Source organism: Hippichthys cyanospilos, chromosome 1, assembly GCF_059441005.1.
Source record: "Hippichthys cyanospilos isolate Australia breed blue-spotted pipefish chromosome 1, RoL_Hcya_1.0, whole genome shotgun sequence".
Lineage (NCBI taxonomy): Eukaryota > Metazoa > Chordata > Actinopteri > Syngnathiformes > Syngnathidae > Hippichthys > Hippichthys cyanospilos.
This window is the reverse complement of record NC_142369.1, coordinates 29,607,932-29,631,813: the sequence shown is the minus strand read 5'-3', so window position 1 is coordinate 29,631,813 and position 23,882 is coordinate 29,607,932. Positions and strand designations below refer to the sequence as shown.

Here is a 23,882-nt window from a genome sequence, read left to right as displayed (position 1 = left end):
TGACCGTGTCATCAAGAATGAATCAGTTGAGTAGCAACAGGAATCGTGTCGGCGGAGATCCCCGCGGAGCAAACTCGTGCACAATATTTAGCCCTCAAGTGCCCCCTGCTGGTCACTGTTCATTTCCACACATGAATGTCTTGATTGATTGTCTGTCCAATTTATCCAACTTAAGGTCCATGTACTAGTACGCTTTTTTTTCCTCACAAATAACACGCCTCAGCAAACTAACACAACGGTTGTGTCTCACTAATGTTTCAAATGCAATCTACTTGTGACATTTCTGCTCACTAAAAGGACAATTTGGTTTTAGTGTTACTAGTAGGATTCAGGACGCTACTGAATCTGATACATATCCTACTAGTGTACCCACGTACTCTAACGAGTTCGCCGAATAGTTTACAAGTAAGAGTTAATTGTATTCAAATAGGGCACATGTGACACTCGTAGTAGTGGAAGTAAGACTGAGATATCACGAGCAGATGTTTTCAAATAGGGTTATGAGTACCCCTGGTGATACGAGAAGAACTTTTATGGGTATGGGAGATTTTAACAGGCTCTAGCAATTCTAATTTCATTGTTTTTAATGCCCTAACCGGAACAATACGCATTTCTTTTCAAATCAAGAGCAAATTCATTGGAACATGGTTTGTAATTATTTTGTTTTATTTAGTTTTATACAGTTGCGTATTGTCATTGGTGACTGATGTTTTTTTTGGGGGGGCGGGGTTTTGGGCTGCATAACATAAAACTTATGGTGTTACATGATGTATTTTCTGTAGTTGCGGAATATACTATCTAAAGATACAAATGTCAAACAATTAACCTCAGAAAACAGGTGTGATTTTGCTTTTAATTTTTGCACAAGGCCTCAAATCTCTGGAGGTGCCCCTAACATTAATTGTAATTTCACAGTAGTCATTGACCAACTATTCTACAATAATCACAACATGTATCTTAATTAATTGGCTGGGAGAATCACATCTGTTTTTTAATCTGTGAAGCAGGTTGATTGATTGTCATCCTATAAACGAGCTACTTTACGAATACATAGATGCGTGTTCAACTGTTTCAATCAATTAATTCTCCTCTCATTTTGAAACTTTTATGTACTGTATATACTTATATATACTTAGATGTATTTTGTTTATCTACCCATTGGGGCACGCCCACCTCACAGTGTATTGGTTATTTGTCCACTTCTGGCATCTGCCTGTGTGGAGTTTGCATGTGCTCCCCATGCTTCTGGAAATGTTCTCCGGGTATTCAGGTTTCCTCCTACATTCCAAAAACATCCAAGGTAGGTATATTGGGCATTCTAATTTGTCTTAGGTGTGCTTCTGAGTGTGAATTGTTGTTTTGTCCTTGCGAGTGGCGTGCAACCAACTCAGTGGGTATACCGCCTACTGCCCAAAGATAGCAGGGCACGTCTGTGACCCTTGTGAGCATGAGCTGTCAAGATAATGGATGGATGGATATCTGATTATTAATATAGATACATATAATAGCAAAGGAACCAAATTATTAACGACTTGTTCAGTCAACTGGCTGAAAAAAACGTATTGTTGGATGGACTTTTCAAAACGAAACAACCTGTAATGCATCACACTTAATATTTAAGCTGTGTCTTGGGTACAGTAAATAAATCATTCAAGTGTAGCCACCTTTAAATTAATTACCAAGGTGATGCAAATCAAGTGTTTCATTCTGCACAATATTTAATGTATTCTGTATATCAAATAATTCTTTCCGTTAACTTGAAAATATTGACTTCATTCTAAACCATTTTTGAAAGTCAAAAGAAATTATCTCAACGTCATATTTAAAGCTGTTGTAATACGTTATTTTAATTTTATAATTTATTGTGCTTTGCTTTTACCAAATGTCAAAAAAAAATACAAAAACAAGTTTATGTAAGTCTTTAGTTCATATTACAGACTCAAACATTGCACACCTCTTTGCACACGAAAGCTAGGGGGAAAAGACACAAATTAATTCTTCCTTGAGCAAAAAATGTTAGTATATTTTGTCAAAATGTATTTATAGCATTTTTATTTCATTCATATGTTGAATTTATTGCATAGTGTGGTGGTTGACTGTTGAGTATGCGTCTGCCTTAGATTTCAGATGTTCTTGATTCTAATCTCACCACTAGCTTGCCTGTGTGTAGTATGCCATTTTAAAAAGAATGTTTAGGTTTAAAAAGAAAGAGTTGTTTGCATGAACTAACAATAGCAACTATTTTATTTTTGATATGAAATAATTAAGACGTTAAAAGAAATGAATCAAGTGAAGTCAAAATGCTGTTCAGGCAGGGAGGCAGATGAGAAAAAACATTAAACATGGCTACAGGAATTGATCACATTCATGGTAGGTTCATGTTTTTCCCTTTCCTTTTCTCACCACTGCTTCCAATCCAAATCACGCTGTTCTTGCTGGATGAGGAACTGCCTCTGGCGGGTGTCTCATCAAATGAACATATCCTGAATCACTGACTACTGATTAAACATCTCTCGGTTTGTATTTGTTTGGTGAGCTTCCTGGAAGATATTGTAATGAGAAATCTTAGCGCACTCCAATCCAAGGAAAGGACGCATCGTGTCTCTCATGGTGTCTCTCTGAATCTTTACCGTTAAGTGTGGTGTCCCGCAGGGGTCAATACTGGGTCCTTTAATGTTTAACATCTACATGCTCCCGCTTGGTCATGTTATATGCAACTATGATATTACTTTTCATTGTTATGCAGATGGTACCCAACTATACATGCCTTTAGAATGAACTAATGAATAAAAGCTGTAATCTGGAGGTCTGCCTTCCCGAGATTAAACTATGGATGTCTTCCAATTTTCTGATTCTCAACCCCAGTAATACTGACCCTGCTCATCATCAGAATGTGTTTAAGACCACATTGAATCTAGATGATTGTATTGTTGCCCAAAGTGGCTCAGCAAAAAACCTCGCCGTGATATTCGACTCAACTCTCTCTTTTCAAATGCATGGTAAGGACATCACGAGAATTTCATATCGCCAAGATGTACCCTATTCTGTCTCCTGGCGATGATGAAACAAATGAATGCGTTTTTTACAACCCGCCTTGACTACGTTGACGTATTGTTTTCTGGACTTCCCGTGTCTTGCATCAAAAGCCTGCTGTCGGTATAAAATGCTACAAGATGTCAGATGGATCTCTGGCTTTTTACATGCGCGCATTTCTATACTCAAGCATTTAGTTAATGGGTCTGTCTAATTGAAGCTTCCTTCTTCTCCTTCCTGCCCACTTCTACTGGTTTGGTTCTATGCTGGATGGTTGGAGACAAATTGAATTCTGTCATGTGGACCTACGCCGATCGATCGATGGGGGTTTTGTTCGGAAAGACCCACTGTGACTGTGAGGAGGATCTTACCCGATCACGTGCCGTCAAGGCATCTTTGCACTGGACACTTACTGCTTAATTTGGCAAAATGTGTTATTTTTAGCACTCTGCATCTAGTGCAACCTGGGGAGCCTGGAAGGTGGCTCCTCCCACCTGTGGTCCCTTCTAAAGGTTTCTTATTTTCCCCAGATGGGGCTTTTGAGTTTTTCCTTCCTTTCCTGGGCTATTTGTTTCTTTTTCACCTGTGAACCCCTTTGAGACTGTGGTGATTCAGGGCTATACAAATATAGTTGACTTTACAAGTGTTTTAACCCTAACACTAACTCCATTTCCATTCTTTGGACTTCTGATACACCTCTGAATTGTACCATCTGCAGAAGTTTTTAGTTAATTCTGTGGACACAAGATGGCGATACGTTGAGCCGGTGGACATCTTGCAGTCGAAACCATGCACCTATGACCACGGTCAGATCAAGAGGTTGAATGAGAGGAGGAGGAGGATTTCATGTCCTAAGGGAAGGAGTGAATAAAATGTGATGAAAATCAACACATTCACAAAGCGCGGTCTGTGTGCGTCCCAAACTCATCAAAATCATGTCGGACCAGCTATGCCAGGTTTTCAATTTTGCCCAAGCAATAGTAACTTTGAACCAGGAAGACTATTCCAAAAGGCCCAGTTTGGTGCAGACCGATCTGCAAAATTTGCAAAAAGGTGCGGCCTACATGAGAATTGAAATTTGCTAGCTTTTCCGCATCCACCCTCTATTTAAGTCATGCCCCAAAATGTATTCCGGCTGGTCTGGGAATGCTGTGAGATCTCCCTGCATAGCTGGATGAAGTAGATTGTGAAAGTGAAGTGGGCTTATCTGTTCAAACTGCTGCATCATCATCAGATGCTAAACTCAAAAGGGGTTTTTATCATCGTAAAAAAAAAAAAAAAAACCCATACATGGCAGCAAAAAACTAACAAAGCACACCTACACACTCCACTGTGTATTGTTACCTGCTGACAGTAAAATCGATCATGCATAAACAAAGGTTGCAGTGAATGTTCAACGGGAATTTGAGTCGGGGTCAAAGTCATCATTTCTAATGACTCCCTCTCCCTTCATAACTTAATGGCAAACATAATTGCTGGTAATGAACATTAATGAACATTTACGCTCAAACTGCCTATAGTTCATAGTCAGTGGAAACAAAAAAATTAAAGTGATGTATGTAACATAGCACAGGCATCCAATGATTAGATTGCCGCTACTGGATGTGTTATTTAACTGTATGGGAAAGCTCAGTTACTACACACACAAACACACATCTTATTTCAGGGCACCTATTCTGTTGATGGCACTACCACTGTATACAGAAGCATTATGGCAACTTTTGTGCTTCAAACCTGTGCTATAGTGTGTATGTTTTTGTTCCTCCATTATGCATGGTATGATTTTGAAATGTGTTGTCCAGCAAACCCCAAAAAAGACCTGATTTATGATGTCTGAGAAGGCACACAAATTGACGGAAGCTACGTTGAAAACTAACGTGAAATAAAGTTAATTTTAAACTTATATATATATATATATATATATATATATATATATATATATATATATATATATATATATATATATATATATATATATATATATATATACTGTATATATATATATATATATATATATATATATATATATATATATATATATATATATATATATATATATATATATATATATATATACGTTATTTCATAGGTACATGCAGAGGTGGGCACTTCATCAGCACTGACCGTCGATCACCAACAGAAGCCATTTTGCTGACGGACCGACGAATGACGGGAATGCTAGAAAAACTGCGAATGAAAAATATCGGAACTGCAATTTTCATCCGTTGTTGTAATCATCTGGATAGACATTTAGATGTTTGTTTTTTTTCGTAAATTCCAACTCAGCAGTACTTTGTTTTACTTGTAGTGTATGTGACAAGAAATTTAGACAAATTTAGACATATGTTAATGAAACCGTCTTCTATAGTTATAGGACAGGCAGTTATAAATGAGAAACGACAATTTAGTGTCATGTAAAACATGATAATGCCATCCAGTGGACACGATTGCTCATTGCACTCTCATCTCCTGCATTCCTCAGGTGTGGGATAATAAACATGATGGTGTATTATAGCCTAGGGTTAAAAACCTTTGTCTGGCATTGTTTTTGTGTTACACTTAAGTGTAACTGTAAAACCACAGACATGGTGTTAACTTTAAGTGTGCATAGTAAAACAGAAAAAAGAATTAGTGCAAGTGCAGACAGAAGTAGACTAGCGCGTGATAAATGACTGATTAGAAGAAAAAAGTCAAATGTCGCCCTCTAGTGGTGGCGAAAAGTTGGGCATAAAAACTGATGGACTGACGCCTGTCTTGAAAAACAATGACGGACTGACGATGACGGAAAAAGGAGACAAATGTCGGGCCTGCAAAAAATGTAAGTTGTCCAACTCTGGGCACATGAACCATAGGTACTTGTAACCAATCGAAATTCAATGAGTGTGGTGGAAATGTTTACGTGTTAATATGTTTTGGTATTTACTCCGCAAATTCATTCAATTTTTTATTCATAGATAATGGCTGAATCCAGCACAACTCTGCTCTTGCTGTAAATGATAACTGAGCGTGAGAATGTAGGTATACTGTATGCGTCATTGTATAAAAATGTAATGTACTGTGCAGTGTTCGGTTTCAATTCAAGTGTGTCAATCGCAAGCTTGCCTTGCACCCGCTTTATCCACAAATCAAAGCAATCGTTGTTTCGGTCTTTATACGTTTTCTATTTTCCAAATGACATATGGAAGCGAGCAGTCCAAGATTATCATTCGCTGTGATAATCCCATGTTTCCGGATGGAAGCATGCTGTTGCCGTGCAATCATCCCACTAAGTTCCTTTAAATTCCGGCTTCTCGCTGGATCTCTTCTTATTTACGTTGTGGAACTAATCTGTCATGACCCACTTTTAAATCAGTGGTTCTTTGTACAGTCATGGCAGATGTGGACAAGGCATGACTGTCTTTATCATTAAAGGGCACTATAGAGTTTAGTTACATTTATACCACTCCATGATAAAGGTTATGATGATTCAGGACACTTATTTCAAACCTAATTTGCTCGAAATTGTTATTTGGAGGTTTTGGCTTGCGTGAACTGAGCTTAATCCATCCTCACTGGGTTTGTCTTTGAAGATTCCCCTTCAGGGCCTATCAGAGGAAAGTTCACCCTGTCAGAGATGAGCACTGCTGCCTTCTGTCATCATGGGGAGAACACAAGCTCGTGGCACAACAAACAAAGGTGTAGTGTCACCGCGTGCACTCATCTCACTTTGCAAATAACTCAGCCACCAAATTGCTTCCCATGAAACTTTAATGACTGTCTGTGACTGACAGAGCCCTGAATAATAGAGGAAACGGAGGACCTGCTTTTCTTTTTTTTTTTCTTCCAAAATAATGACTCCCACAGAAACAGGGAGCACGCTTGTATAAATAGTCTAATAATTAAAGCAAAAAAAAAAAGGCAGGCATTGTAACAGCGGGTCTTATTTACTCTGAACCTGGTTTCTAAATATGTAAACTAATTATCCACTGAATTACACTTACAAAATGTGTGAACAGCAGGTAAGCATTTCCACACAGAGGGTTGCGCCAAAACATCTGTTCCTTAATCCCCGAACGACAATAAGAGGGAAAAGACTGCTGCGTTCACTTCCTTTTGACTGGAGCAGAGAAAGCGTTATCGCGCCTGAACCCATGACTTGATGACTTCAACTTGATTCCAATCTGACCACAGTTCTGTGATCAACTTCTTAAAGCTTTTTATGTGTCTTCAAACACCAGCTTGACTAGAGATGGCACGAACAATTCTTGAGCTTTTTTGACGATGAAACGCTGAAATATCACGCTGTCCTGGATACATCTCGTATTCAGTTTTATTTTTGGGAGTCTATGATTAGCACTTAATCTTATTTGATGAAACCACATCGCGGCGGCACTAGACGCGGGGGCACCTCAGCTTTTATTAAAATAATGAGAGAAATATGGATTAGATACTATTGAAACACAAGATTTGTTAAAAGACATCTTTATTTCTTGCCACAGTGGATAAAAGATGATAATCCCCAAATTTTGTGTTTTCTACTAAACATGTTTTGCATGCATGAGATGATACACTTCCTCCCTGGAAGGTGGTGAAATGAAAACAAGTGACCCTGACATTTCAATTGAAAGTGAAACAACTATTACAGTCCTAAATAAACACTTCCTTGTGCCCTTGAAATGCACGGTTAGATGTATTAGTATTTGACATATCTATACACACAATGCTGCATAAAAATGGCTGCATTGTGCAAAAGACAACACTACTGTTGCAATACCGAAGTGCTACACTGTAATATTATTCTAGAGGTAATCAATGATTTTTTGACTTTTGTATCACAAATAATAAGGTAATTGAAGGAATGTTAGGTATATTCCACGGGCCCTATTTTCATGGTCAACGTGAGTGAAGCGCAATGCACGCTGTGCTTATGCGCATGGATGAGGTTTTCTCTATTTTGGCATTTTTCTAGACTAGTCATTGAGCTAATGATGACATTTCTTTCAATGGCTTCTGGGGGATTTTTCCCAATATTTTTTTCATATTCCTGAATGAAATACAGTGACACTCACCACACTTTTCTGCATAGCGCCAAATCTGTATGCCTTTGCTACCATTAAATAGACCAGAACGTCATTAAACCACCTGCACAGTTAAAAGTTGTTATTTGCAGATCACCTGGGGGAACCCACGGCAGGAATGTCCAGCGGAGACACATCTACCAAATTCTCAAACCCACTAAACTAAACTAAAGTTTCATTGTTATTTCACAAAAATTTCTGTACTAAAATATTATTTCAAAAACTATCACCCAGATCCATCCATCCATTTTCTAGAGCCACTCATCACAAGGGTCACAGGTTTGCTGGTACCTATCCCAGTTGGCTTTGGGCAGTAGGCCCACACCTGGTTGCCAGCCAATTGCAGAGCAGACAGAGACCAACAACCATTCGTTCACCCAATCACACCTAAGGACAATTTAGGATGTCCAATATCCCTGCCATGCAGGTTTTTGGAGTGTGGGAGGAAACCAGAGTACCCGGAGAGAACCCGCGGTCTCAGGGAGAACATGCAAACTCCACACAGGAAGGTCGCCACCAGCTAGAACCGCTCCCTAAACTGTGAGGCGGACGTGCTAACGACTGCTCCGCCAAGCCGCTATTGTCCATATTTGAAATATTAATATATAACAGAACATCTATGACAAACAAGATAAAAATAATAAAGTTGTGAGAAGCTAAATTAATAGTATGGGCTAAGCATGAAACGTGTGCCAGTTTCTTAATCCCTCGCTCATCGGGACCATTACCGGTCACATTTGTAACATATTGCTGCTGCCTGTTTTGTATGAACATTTGTTCTTGGTTAGGGCATTCAATGCACGCAGGAGAGTCGTCTGCAAAGAAGGAAAGAGGAGGAATAAAAAAACATGACTAAACGCTATTCCTGTCATTGTTGATCTTTTTAGAAGGAAGACGGCTGAAATATTTATCAAGGCTTCAATACTTATTTAACACTTGACTACAAACAAGAAGACATAAATATCTTTTAAATTAATACATTTTGTCCAGCTAAAGGCTTTTTTAAGACTCCCTCAAAGGAGTACAGAGAGTGTGAATTTATTCAACTGGGATACTGTCCGTGGTGTCCCTGTTCAATTGTATAATATACTGTATGGTATCACTGACTCTGTGATAGCCATGCACAGCAGAATCAAATCTGTGCACAGAGACACATTCAAAATGAACTTTTTGAGTGCTTCTTCTGTCTATCCACTCTGTGACATTGGGAAGGTCTACATTAACATCATTTAGCAAAGGTGAATTCACCTCCTGATCTCACTTAATGGGGTTGAAACAGGTTAATTGTGCTACATATCAAAGAAGTGTGATGTGTCATGCATTCCTTTGCTCTCATAGGCTTCTGTTATTGGCAGTTATAGATAGCCGTTATCACCTCTCTGAAGATGATTGCATTGTAAATTCCCCACAGCAGTCTCTGATGTGCACGCACTCAGTTAATTTTGGATGTTTTCACACAAAAGATGAGATGCCATCGATTAAAAAAAAAAAAAGATCATGAAAGCTTTTTTTTTTGAAGTAATACAGAATCCTTCTGCTTGGACATTCACAAAGGAGCACCTTCTTTAAGCATCAAAGGATATAAGGATTGATCTTAGATTGCCTCCCACAGTGGTTTTCAATGGTTGAAAGACTATTCCAAAAAATGCATTCGCACATGATGGACACATGCATCAGAACACCTACAGGAAGCAAACATGCTGAACATTTTTATGCATTTATACAATACGACATACTGTAGGTCAGATTTCTCACCCCTTTTGTTGCAGTTTTGAAGGGGTTTAAGTTGGGGTTCTCAAGTTCATTCTGAACATGCATATGGGGCACAAAAATGGCCTTCTTCGAACTGTTCTTACAAAGAAGTATACAGGCAATTTAAGGTCAATGTTGTCCATCCATCCATTCAACATTACATCCAGTCCTTCATCCCTTCCGCGCATTTTTTTTTTCACTAGCCATCTTGGAAGGAGTGCGTTCAACTGCTTACACTGAATTGCATTTCATTGGTTTACTCTTAAAATTGCTTGGTCTTGCAGGGTCATTTCCTGTTAGAACATATATGACAAGGGATGAAAAAGAAAGTTGTTCCTCTCGGATTCCTAAGATACAAAGTTATGCACCAGGGCCCAAGAAGAAATGTCTTTAAAAAAAAAAAAAAAGGAACAAAAAGTAACAGCTCCTGTGGAGACCTCCATGGACAAATTCATGGCTTGGGCTCGTGTGCAGTGATTTTTTTGTGAGCAGATTATTTTCTTGTTGTTTTTTTTAGTTTTAAGATAGTGTAGGTGTAGTAGTAGTAATGATACAGGTGATTTTTATTTTTTTTTTACAGACTGCAATTTCTTAGTGTGATTAAACAATACTAAATTGAAAGCTACTTATGTTTTGGTTCCATGAGCACTAGCCGACAAACCTGAAGTTAGCCAACAGCTAATGTCTTGAGGTAAACCCTCATACTGCTATACATATGCGCGAATAAAAGCAAAATGCTGCTAAAATGGGATGGAATATAGCACCAGTTTTATAAGCAATAAGTCACACACAATGAGCACAACGAGCCAAATGCAGCTGTCAAGTTGCCGATAACCAAAAGTGGAAAAACACAAAGCTCGATCGCCATATAATTATGTATAGTAATGTACCAAATTGCAAAAGCACAGCATCAATTTCAGTTATATAGGGCCAGGCATTACCGGTATCTGTACAACAATAACAACAATCAGCAAATTACATACCAATGCAACTGAAACTGATTCTCACAGTTTATACTTTGTATTCATCTGTTTAGGAAATTGTTGGAAGGCTCCAAGAATTTCTAAGCTTTCAGCTGGTGGTGGGTCTTGCTGTATGTATTTAACAGCAGTATAAGAATATCAAGGTAAGACACGCTCGTTCAGACATTCCCAGCTGAAAAATATGTCTTTGTCTGTCACTTTCAGCCAGTTCACTTTCCCCCAGCTACAGTACTTCTCTGATCACATTCCATTCAATCAGCCCTATCCAAATCAGGCTTATGTCTCTAATAATAAAACATGTGATAATGATATACTCTAATTCTACTCTTAAGTGTCTTCCAAATGATAAATCAAACATGGAGGGAGCTCCAAAAATGTACCAAGATACAGAAATTTGAACGTTGCCAAGTCCTTTGAAAATCCTTTGAAAACCACTTTCAAATCTGACTGTTTAACAGCAACCGATGAAATTGGGCGAAAACGGTTCTTTGGCCTTCATCTCAAAACTAAAATTTTGTGTCAATAAAACCACAATTTGCCAGTTATTGAAGCCTAGTGGTGACTAGATTTTTTTAAATCTTGGATATTAAATCTAAAATGCATTTACCCACATAAGGGAAATACATGTTAATGGTTCAGCACAGTTTTGAATGTTGTTGTTTTTTGTTTTTTTTGGTAAAACACGGACATTGCAGGACTTACTCTCCAAATATGCTGCATTAATGAATTGAATCGCAACTCCCGATACGAACAAAACTACATTGTTCTCTCATTTCGTACAATCGCCAATTCAGGTCTCAATGCTTTAGAACAGGGGTCTCTGATTTACTAGTTCAGCTCAGCAGAACATTTTATCCGTGCACACAAGGTGTCGCTGTTACCACATCGTACAAATACAAGCACACAGCTACCCGTTGTACTCCCAACTGTAGCTTCAAGCAAAATGAGCCAAGTATGGAAAAATAAACATGAGATTAGTACAAATTCACTCTCACTTGCCTCTTAAAATTGATTCCATTCCCAGGGTTCCCGTCTCTTCAGGCTTAAATGATTGTGTATTTATGGCTTTTCCTGATGCCTCAAAGTGCAGCCTGATGGATGTGTTGTCAGCATCACATTTAAGTGGATACAGCAAACTGCCACACAATTTTGTCATTAATAATTCATAAGGGTTGCAGATAATTGGTGCATTTCAGATTATGAAGTTGCCCACTTAGCGAAGAATTTGAGTGTATTACTAACTTAACACACTTTCTTCTGACTTCATTAAATACTGTTTAAAAAAAAATCGTCTTGTGCAAATGCAAGTAAAATTTGATTATTGGGACTTCTTTATGTGATCATGCATTACCATCTGGATTCACTGTGGTGAATCCTTTACTATAACAAATAGTATATTTTTATATTGTACATATTGAACATTGAGCGGTGAGGCACTGATAATTTTAATTGTGCCTGTGTTTTTTGGTATTTGTCTTTTTGATGTTTGATCACGTGTGGATAGTGTACACTGAATTAATAATTGGACCTGTAGGTGTGTGTAGGTGTTTGCAGGTCACAAGCTTTGAATTTTGTTTGGAGCTGAAGCCTGGAGACTGTGGTCGGTATTTGAACTCAATCAAGGTTCTGTTTTTGGTCTGGTCGAGCTGGGAGGAAGCTGCATCTTAGTGCAAGCCTTTGTTTCCTTAATGACTTTTTGCTGTAGGAAATTGCTCATCACCCATTCTCTTCTTCAACAAATTCTCTTAACCAACACTCCTGCTAGAATGGGGTCAGCGGACCCATGGTGGTCCGTGGCCTGTCTGCAAGGGGTCCGTGAAATAATTTGCGTGTTTTGGAGCTGATTTAGTTGATTTTTTTAACAGTTACGGATTTGTGCCTTATTTGGCTTCTGCCTCTGGCCACTGTTGATAATGCACTGTCTTGCTACCTACGCCTAGGTACACCTAGGTACACCTATAGACGCCTCGGAAGACAATAGCTTACTCATGAAAAAAATATATTTTTGTGTTCATTTCATTTTATACTGAATTGTCAAAGTATTCATGACTCTTTACTATGGCAACCAATTCAACTAGTTTGATATATGTAATAATTTTTAAATTTGTAGTGTTTACGCTTGCTTGCTAACGAGGCACTGAAGCCAGCAAAGTGGCTTTTTTTTTTTTTTTAAATGCTGGTTTTGACTAAATAATTGGCAGCAACCTTTTAGGGAGAAATTGACCCACTTTGTTAAAAGAAGGTGTGCAATTTGCAATTTATTATCTAAACTTTGGTATCGCTGAAAAGTTACAAATATATTGTTGTCAAACTGAATATATTGGAGAATAAAAAGGGCACTTATGTTTGGCTTAAATTATTTTTTTGTTGTTGGTTTTGTTTGCGTAAACATTTGCAACGGTGGTGCTTGGAAAATTTACATTCCAAAAGGGGTTCCTGACTACAAAAGGTTAGGTCTATACACTCAAGATAGGCAGCGGTTAAACTTCAATCAAGGACAATTTCATGTCGATTTCCCTATTAATTGTATGATGCTGTCTGTCTTTGCAAATAGAAGTCATATATATATATATATATATATATATATATATATATATATATATATATATATATATATATATATATATATATATATATATATATATATATATATATATATATATATATACGTATCAGTTGTGGGCCGTCAGGGCCAGCAAGGCCTTCTCTGCTGGCCTAACATAACATAACATAACATAATTATCACAACTACAATAAACTATAATAATTAAAATAACTATAATGACAGTAAATTTCCTTTTTACATTCATTTTTACTACTATATAATTTTAAATGATAAAATTATTCTCCATATTCTGTTTTTTTCATGTCATGTTACCTCCATTTGGTTACACTCCTCCTTGTGTTGTAATTTTAGATTGGAGTTTTTTTGCCAATTAGATTTCAGCTAAATTCTGTCACTGGGGCTGTATGTAATCTGCCTGCTCCTGGAGGCGCTTGGGCCTTCGCTTCAACAAATGTGGGCCTTCTGTGTCATGTGCAAACACATGTAAACGGGCCCATATTTTTAATAGACAGCTGCAATACCCAATCGAGTCATTAGATCGCCATCTAGAGGCCTCACTTTGACGTGAGTGGATGCTCACTGCAGGAAGGCGGTGCAACGCTAAACAACCAAGCTACGCGGTGTTGGCTTTGGCTGATTGCATTAAAAGCGTAGCGTAGCTCTTAACAAACCTGTCCTGACTTGGCCATTTTTCCGACTGGGCTACCAGGGACGCTAACCCGGGCAAATAGTTCTGCTGGGAATGCCTTTTGTTAGCAAAGGATCGATTTGGTGTTTGGCGCTACACTGGATTTGCAAACTTCAACTGTTTAACCAAGGCAGCAATGAGACACCAAAGTACGGCTGGACACACGCTACGGTGCTTTTAAAAACTTCTTGGAACACCCAAGTGGATATACAGCATTGTATATCTCAGTTCGAAGGTAAAGAGAGCTCCTCAATGCGCTACGGTGCTTTTAAAAAAGCTTTCGAAAACATCGGAGTGGATGCACTGTACAGCTCAGTGCCAAGAGAAAGAGGGCATGAGGAGGTCAAGAAAAATTGTGAGTTATTGAAGACTGATCGATTGTGACTGCCGTTTGTTTTGGTGAGTGCAAGCCTTTACTTTATTTATTGTTTCATTTTTAATATGTTTGTGTCATTTTATTATGTTCATATTCAATTAATAGTAAATAAATAAAATGATACTTTTCTCATCTTACACTGCGATTTGTATTTTGGACTTCATAAAATTTCGTGGATATTGATTTTAAAATATTATTTATTTGTTTAAGATTTGACAACATCACATTTAATGACAAGTTTTAATGGTTTATTGATGTTTAAAAGCTCCGAAAAATGGCCTGTGTGGCACAGTAATGCATATGTAAATGATAAAATAAATAAATAGGGTCAGATGTGACCAGAAATCTTTCAGATCCAAATGACAGTAAATCAGTAGCCCTAAATCTCTTATACATTTTTTTAAATTGCTGTCAACAAGGTTTTTTTTTTTCTGAGTTAGATTAAATATTAATGCAATATAGAAAACGGTCACCAAAATGTGTTTAGCTTTTTTCTTCAGGTTGTTTGCGAATTTGGTGCTCCTATGTTAATGTTCTTGATCCATTTACGTCTATTGTTATTTAATGATTCAGTATTTTCTTTCAACCTCAAATGGATCAGTTTGTTTCTAGTTCAAAAATTGTTTTTCTTATTTCAGGCACTTTGATGCACTAAGTTATTTTTTTTCTTTCAGACTAACATCAAACCTACAGTATATACACCCATGAAAACTGAACATTTGTTGTTGCTTTTTTCTTTTGTTAATGTTAAAAAGTACACCATTTTTGGTATACTCTGACATGTTTTATTGATAATGATCTTATTTACAGACACTGCAGCGAGTGTGGGGTAGAATGTTTTTTTCTTTAGTGGGGGCGTTTGCTGTATATATTTGTGACATTTTTATACAGAGAGAGAGAGAGAAAGCGAGAGAGAGAGAGAGAGAGAGAGAGAGAGAGAGAGAAATGGTCCTGCACGCCCCTCCATCGGCGCGCCACATGATGATTGCGCCGCACACAGAAGGCAGAGCAAGCGGCGGCCAACAACACACCAGGCCAGCGAGAGTGTCCCTTTGCGCGTTTGAAAATTTCCGACGCAGCGCGGTGGAATAAAACTTCCCGCTGTGTTTGTCTTTGTGTGTGCGGAGACACAGGTGGTGCTGAGTGTGTCCCATCCTCTTCGAGCTGCGTTTTCTCCACATCTGCGCACAGATTAATATGCTCTTCATCCATATATTTCACAGCATTACTCCTTCCCTCAGAAACCATGGGTAAGTGAACACCTTTTATGTGCATTTTACTTGCCGACAGTTCTTCGAACTATTTTGACGTGGATTTTGCTGAGTGACATTTTATTCTCCGGTAAATCAACCATGACTGCTATTGATTTTAATGATGTTGCTCTGCCACCGTAAGCTACCTCAAAATAGTTACCGCTGTGATCAATTCTTCATGAAGCAGGTCTGCACATCACACGTTTTTTCACTTCAACATCCGACGTTTAAAGGATAAAGAAGTTCTTGTCTTTACTTATTTAAATGTCTTTGAGCACAAATTCTCTAAAAGCATGGCTCTGTTTTGATTGCTCGTGCCCCACTTTACTCCCCCAACAGGTTCTGCGATGTTGGGCCGGAGGTTTTCATGTGTTGTGGTGCAGGCGGCTTTCTGGCTGCTGCTCAGCAAGGGGGAGAGGATGTGCCCTACGAGTTGTCGCTGCGAAGGCAAGCTGGTCTACTGCGAATCAGGCATTTTCCGAGACATTCCGGAAAACATCACCGCGGGATGTCAAGGCCTGTCGCTGCGCTATAACGATCTGCTGGTGCTGATGCCCTACCAGTTTGCGCATCTGAATCAGCTCGTCTGGCTCTACTTGGACCACAATTCCATCAGTGCCGTGGACGTTCTAGCCTTCCACGGTGTGAGGCGGCTGAAAGAACTCATTATCAGCTCCAATAAAATAACCCACCTGCACAACAACACGTTCAGCGCCATTCCGAACCTGCGGAATTTGGATCTATCCTACAACAAGCTCCAGTCTCTGCAGCCAGCGCATTTGTTTGGCCTGCGCAAGCTCCAGAATCTCCACCTGCGATCCAATGGGCTAAAACAGATTATAGTCCGTACCTTCCTGGAATGCCGTAGTCTTGAGTTTCTGGATTTGGGATACAACCGGCTGCGGAGCCTCACCCGCACAACCTTTTTGGGACTGTTTCGGCTCAAAGAGCTTCATCTGGAGCACAATCAATTTTCTCGGATTAATTTCTACATTTTTCCTCGCCTCACCAACCTGCAGGCTCTTTATTTGCAATGGAACCGCATACGAGCCGTCAGTCAAGGCGTACCTTGGACCTGGCTTAAATTGCAGAAACTGGACCTTTCGGGGAATGAAATCCAAGCGTTGGATCCCTTGGTTTTTCAATCGATGCCAAACTTACAAACGCTCAATTTGGAATCCAACAAGCTCAGGAGCGTGTCCGTGGAAGCCGTGGCGGCGTGGACTTCGGTGACCACCATCGGCCTGGCCGGGAACGCCTGGGACTGCAGACCCAGCATCTGCCCGCTCATGATGTGGCTCAGAACCTTGAAGGATGCCAAAGACATCAGCATGATATGCAGCAGTCCCAAGTCTGCGCAGGGAGAGAGGGTTGTGGACGTTGTGGGGAATTCTTCCACCTGTTTGTCTAATGTGAATGGTACCACTGCTCCGGTTGCATTGACTTCAAGCCCCTTGGCAAACGCCACGTCTCACCACCTTCTCTTCCACGATGACACGCAGCCGGCCGCGAGTGAGTCCCCTGAGCAGACCTTACCGCCTTTAGCCATCTGGCCCGAAAAGACAGACAGGCAGACTGTGAAGCCGGCAGCCGTCAGCTCCTCTCCGCCTCCGTCACCCGACCCGTTTACTTCCTCCTTCCCACAGATACCCTTTGAACATATGGCTTTCCATAAAATCATCGCAGGCACAGTAGCCCTGTTTTTGTCAGTCTCATTGATCCTCCTGGTTATTTATGTCTCATGGAGGCACTACCCCAACACCATGAGGCAACTGCAGCAGCATTCAGTCAAACACAAGCGCAGGAAAAAGACCCGGAAGCAGGAGCAGGACCTTAACTCGCAGTTGCAAGAGTACTATCTGAGCTACCATTCAAACTCGGAGACCATGGATTCGCTGGCGAATGAGGCAAGGCCGTGCACGTGCACCATTTCGGGATCGATAGAATGTGAAGTGTAGCGTTTCACCTGTCTTTATGAGACGAGCAGTGACGTTTTGGGGCGAATTTGTCATCAGATCGGTGATTTTAGAACAAACGGCTTCATGAAACGTTCCTCTCCACTGCATTGAAGGAAATGTTGGGGAAGCGAGTCAAATATATCTGCGTGGACAGAGCAGAGCACAGAGATATTTTTGGAGCTCATTATTACTGTGACTGACACGGGAGCCGTGGCATGGCGGCGTCTGCCAGGTTACTTGGGCATGACCCAATCTACAAACTGACCACAAATCAGCTCTGCTGATACCTTGCCCCATTTGTTACACACTGTACAGTATGTCATCTGTAAAGTAAGGGACAGTTTTTTCTTCTTTTTTTTTTTACTTGCCCATTTATATCGTGTTAATTATATAAAGTACTATGTGTAATATGAAGAAGTAGGGAAACATTTCTCTCCAGTATAAGTACAGTTTGTGCCAAAAAGGATGAGTTTATTACCCAATCAATGTGTTCAGGCAGATAAATATTGTCAGGTTTAATAGTTAGCTATTTCACCCTTTGTCATAGCAGTGCAGTCATATCAGTTACAAATATCAATGCCCATTCAGTTTGGATGATGCTCATTTATCCAAAGTGAATGATCAATTTTAAAGCTGCATCCCGGCTCACCCTTTATTTATGATGCAATTATTGATACAAGCTCATGTAAATATTTTGTTCGAAGACCCTTAAATGTTTTGAAATGTTATCAGGTTACGTTGGTGGAATCAAACTGAAACGGTTTTTACAATTTCAGTCACCAAAATATTACTTTGTATGATGCAATACTGTGCAACGCAATTACCGACTTCAACTCCAATAATACACATGTTGAAAAGTCTTGACAGCGTCATCGAAAACATGATGATCATCGGCTCCTGTACTGGAACTCATAACAGCGTGCCATTGATCATAAATCCGTTGTGTATTTGTTATGACAAATGCGATATTTAAGATGGATTGTTTGTCTGGAAAACATGCTGGGAAATATGGTTACGAAGCATTGACTGTAATTAAAGGAAAAACCAATGGGGAAAATGTGAGTTAAGGAGGGGAAAAGAAACAGGATTTATTTCTGCAGAGTTACACATTTCACGGGATGTGAAGGCGCATATAAAATTGATGGCATATTTTCCCATTTTCCATCCTCTTTTGTGACTTCCCTTTTGACTTTAATAGCTCTGACAACAGTATTAACTGAATGTGGGTCACTGGTGTTGAAACAAACTGGTTTATTTAGACAGGAGTCTACAGTTCTACACCTAAAAAAAAGACTCCCAAAATAAAACCAAAATAGGAAAAGGAGAATTGAGGCAAGCCCTATGGGGACTGTGGTAAGTGTGGGTCAAGTCTGTTACGCTATTAGGAAAACATTATCAGCCATCATCTGCCGTCTTCCTCTGCTTTCCTTCTACTGCCATCTTTCAGTGTTTCCTTGAACGCCGAAGATAAACTGCACAGGGGACACCTGGGCATGTGTTGAGTCAGACAGGATTAACTGACGCGCTCGCATTTGAAATCTATAAAAAGGTGATATTTTTTTTTCCCTGAGCATGAGCCACGACCTATACCATTAATCAGTTGACTACAGATGTTGTTTCATCCCAGCTGTCATGCATGTCATTGTCATTGCCTTGTATTTGCTCTCAGGTAGTACTTATTTTTCATTTTGCTTGTGAAGATGCTACAGCATTTCTGACAAGTCCAAATGCTTGTTTTGATTGATGATGCTTGTTGATTGATTGATGTTCGCATTCACTATGACGTTTCTCTCCAATGGGACCACTGGGAACATTTCCAAATGCAAAACACAATGAAAAAACCAGGAACAGTACAAATGATTTGTTGATCCAAGTTTGACAGATATCGTAATTACTCCCTGATTTGTCATATAATGACTGATGAAAAGCAATTTTCCCATGTTTTTGTGCTGTGTTTAGCCAAGAGAAGAATGCTGATTAGAGAGTTGTGGTCTGCATCTTGCAGCCCATTATTGGGGTTATTTGTTTGGGTGAAATATTGCAGCAGTGCACAGTATTGACTGAGAAACAACAAGGTACAAATACAGCCACGCTCTATGTGCAAAATCAAGGGGGGAAAAAAGTCTATATGTTGTCAGCTACTTGAAATGGAGAATGTCCTCGAGTTGATGGAGGCGGTCTTAGAGCAGACAGCAAAAACAAGCAGAGGACGGGGAAAAAAACAGAATTGCAAAAACCCTGCCGGCAAACGTCCAGAAACATGATTGGGTTTCTCTATGTTCCTGTAAAGTCAAACTGTGAGGGGCCAGCGCTCGCTTGGCAGGCATGAAATTTTGATTTACATCTGTCACTGCACATTCTTTTTCGAGCAGAACATCCGTGCAACGCCGTCCTTCTGTTTTTCGAAAGTTAGCACCTAATTTAGAAGGTGTAATGAAGCCAATATGGCACAGATGACATCCCATTAAAGATGCAGCAGAAGGTTTTACTGCCATTGCTTTATTCGCCATTATATGAAGTTAAAACCTGCGACCCCAGTGAGCATGAGCGGTTCAGAAAATGGATGAAATGAGGTAAAAAATATCAATAGCTATTTATAACTTTTAATGAACTTCCTAGCGGTACTGTAGGTCTTACAGTCAATGTCTTTTCATGATAATGTGCTATATAGTGTATTGCACTCTGCCTCCTAAACAATGTCCCCATTCACATGAAATTACATTTTCAACTGTGAACTCTAATGTTGCATAGAAATATTAGAACTCGTTCATGGAAGAGGAACACATTTTAACACACTAGACAGCCTACAATTGCTTTTTAATATGTGAACGTAAAAATTGGATTCTCATCAGGTTCCAGTAATAAAGTTATTATAGTCACCCTGCCTGATGCTTTGTTACTGATGTTTTGGAAACAATTTACCCCGAAGGAATAATGGAAGGAAAAAAAAAAAACTGTAGCTATGTTTTTTAATTATCTTATCCTAATTAAATGGACAAGACATTTTAAATAATATTCTAGCATTCGTCTCCTAATTGAATTCATATTTGGTCTCGTGCTGTCTAAGCCAAAAACACGTTTTTGATGCAGCCGCTAGCAAGAACGCTAGTAATGAAGCAACAACAAATGTAAAAATAATTGACACATACTGTAACAGGTACTCACCAAACTTGGAGGAAAATTATATAATAATATTTTGGGGTGAACTGATGAATCATAATTAATCATAATTCAAATATGTGACAAATCCGATTTAAAACTAAAAATTATTAGACCTAAATAATGAAACATGCAGGACTTTAACGATGGTTCTCCTCATTTTTAAAATATAAAAAAAGGACGTGATACGTTTTCACAAAATCAGGCTTATGTCTCCACATACCAGAAGTGAGATATTGATATAGTTCCAATTTTAGATGTTTTCTATACTCCCTTTAAAATAGCACATAATACATGAAGGTAGATAGAAAATTGACTAGGTTACAACTGTTTTAATGTTGCCGAGTTGAACGCCCTAATTCCATAGCAAAACGCAAACGGTTTTGGCACATTCATCTCTTAAGGAGTCCGAACAACCAGTACCTGAGGAACAAGATATTGACCTGAAACGTTGAATGGCCACTGGGAAGTAAATTCCAACAGCAGGTAAGAACATCATCGGAACTTTAAATACTTTTGAATCCGGTGCAGGTTTGACTTCAACAGATGAAACTGGGCAAAAGTGCCCAATTTTTTAAGCACTTTTTTTCTATCATTTTTTTTCTATCAGGCCTACAATTCATTTCCTGAGGCATCAACTTCCAAAGTTTGCTTGTTTTACTGTTGCTACATGTATGTATGTATTTTTTTCAACACAATGGGACATTTGATTTAAGATTTTCTCTGTCAATTAAATCATAATTTGCCATTTGGTGTGGTTTAGTGGTGAAAATAAAATTTCAAAGACATTTTTATGGTTCAACACCGTTGTTTTCATCTGCAGGTTTCATGCTTCATATTCCTTGATTTATATCTCATTCATGTTTCATCCCAATAAATGAGCAGGAAAGCAACAAATTTGCTGTGATAGCTATGCCATGTCGCAGACATTATTTATATTACATTATCAGAGTAGATGATCACACAAATTTGTCATTGTCTGACCATACTACGCCATGTGACCATCTGAGGGTGTTTCCCCACTACACTTGACAGTTTGGTGGCTTAAAATCGATTTAAAATTGTGCCTGTTGGAACAACGTTGAATTATTGATACCAGTGGCGTAACGCAATTGTGGTAAATTCGATTTTGGCACAGGTAGACATTGTGTTTCATAGACATTGTGTTTCATAGACATTTGTGGCGGAATACGTTGTAGTATATGCATGAATATGACAATGGTGCATGTGGTACACCGAATCTTTGCAGGAAGAAAGAAATGCATCTTCGTATTATCTTTGTATTATTGCAATAGCCTCAACGGCACAGTTAAAGGGTACAAGGTGGTTTCAGCTTTTCGCTTGTTACCCAGAAAATATTTCATGGCCTTTCTAGACTGATAGTTAGTGTTACCTTATGTCCATCTTAAGCCTTACAACAGACTTGTCTTTTAATGGCTCAGAGGGCTAAAAGGACAAGAGCAGTGTCAAGAAAGTCCTCTGTGCACTTGTACACCTGAGGCCCTAGCGTCATTGACAGGCAGGTGCCCGTGTAATCAGAGTAAATACGGGCGCATCTTTATATTTGTGCCAGGACTGTGTCAAACCTTGCTGGGCATTCCAGCACGAAAAGCTGGCGCACTCTCGATGCAGCTGACAATTTAGTGACAGAAAGTAGACCGCGCTCGGCATAAAAATGTTTTTCTGAGCAAGTTTAGTTCATGAAGTCGTATTTACAGATTAGAATAGATTTGAATTTTGATGGTTTTCATTGTCACATCTGGCAGTTTGATAACGTACTCGATTTTAAAGTCACTATAAGCAGGTCTAAGTGGTATCTCTGGCATTTCTGGCGGATTTGATGAGGCGCACAGACAGAGTCAGACCTCCACAAATGTGAACTCCAGCGAGTCCTTCCGCCATGCAGACCATGCGTGCTTCTCTTTGCGTTGAATTTAAATTGACTAATAAGGGGAAACGCCTTGATTAGCTAGGAGTCACTTACGTTCCCTCCCTCAACAGTGCATAATGGTGCAATCACTGTTGCTTCAGATGATTTTTTTTTTTTTTTTATTGACCTGGAATGACCTAACGACTAGGATGAGCTGGATTCTCGTACCTGCGCTGCTTCACACAATAAAAAGGAATGCCATGTCACGTCCATTGACTAGCGTTTTTTTTTTGTTTTTTTTCACATAATCAAAATGGTCTGCTTGGCACCCATTGCAGCCAGCCCATGCTGGATTTGGGATCCCTCAACTGTAAACTCTTCTAAAGGTTTTTACCCTTTTCCCAAATGAGTTTTATGGGAGTTACCAGGAAATGCCATCCATTTCTGTGACCTGTGGGCTTGTGTAGTCCTTTGCCAGTTTTTTTCTTTTTCTTTTTTTTTAATGAAGGGTGATGTAAAACAACTTGGGTAAGGGGATGTTTGGAATTCCGGTAATTGCTACTTTCTTATGATTTCCTTACACTATCATTAGCCAAGGTTACCATCAGTTGTTGTATTAAGACCATGTAACTCGTGTTGATGCCAAAGCCAGCAGTCTTTCTTTGTAAAGACAAACTGAATGCTTCCCTTGGGAGACGGAATGCTGTACTCACATTATCACAGGCTATGATTCAGACCCTCTCTCTTGTTGAATTTAATGTTCAATTTATGACAAAAATAATTATCAGACCTTGACAAAAGAGTCCTGATTTTGAGGCCAATGTTGATAAATGAGCTGTACACCCAATGCATTGTTTTTATGATGTGTCAAGTGTGTCTGCTAGAGAGAAGGTCAGGTTGGAGGAAAGATCATGGAATGATTCCAGCAACAATAATGGCTCTAAAGTTTGCTGGAGAAAACTTTCAAGAGCAGTTTTTCATTTTTTAGTACCGTGCAACAGAAAAGGGAAACATCTACATGTGCAGCACCAAGCAAGTCAAGAAATAGAGTATGCCTAACTAATCTTTTGTATCACCCACCAGCATTTGTAAACTGATTTGAAAAACAGCATTGCTGTGCTTTAAACGGCTTATCCTGATTAAGGTCGTGGGTGTGCTGGAGCCTATCCCAGCTGACGACGGGCACA

At 39.2% G+C, this 23,882-nt stretch overlaps 1 protein-coding gene across 1 annotated transcript; it reads left to right on the top strand.

Annotated features, from left to right (window-relative positions):
• The first annotated feature begins 15,462 nt into the window (after nucleotides 1–15,462).
• On the top strand, nucleotides 15,463–21,438 carry lrrtm4l2 (leucine rich repeat transmembrane neuronal 4 like 2). The gene is made up of 2 exons (XM_088433102.1): nucleotides 15,463–15,705; nucleotides 16,048–21,438. Exons 1-2 carry the CDS (start codon nucleotides 15,702–15,704, stop codon nucleotides 17,664–17,666), a joined length of 1,623 nt encoding a protein of 540 aa, XP_088289228.1. The 5' UTR covers nucleotides 15,463–15,701; the 3' UTR covers nucleotides 17,667–21,438.
• The last annotated feature ends 2,444 nt before the right edge of the window (nucleotides 21,439–23,882 follow it).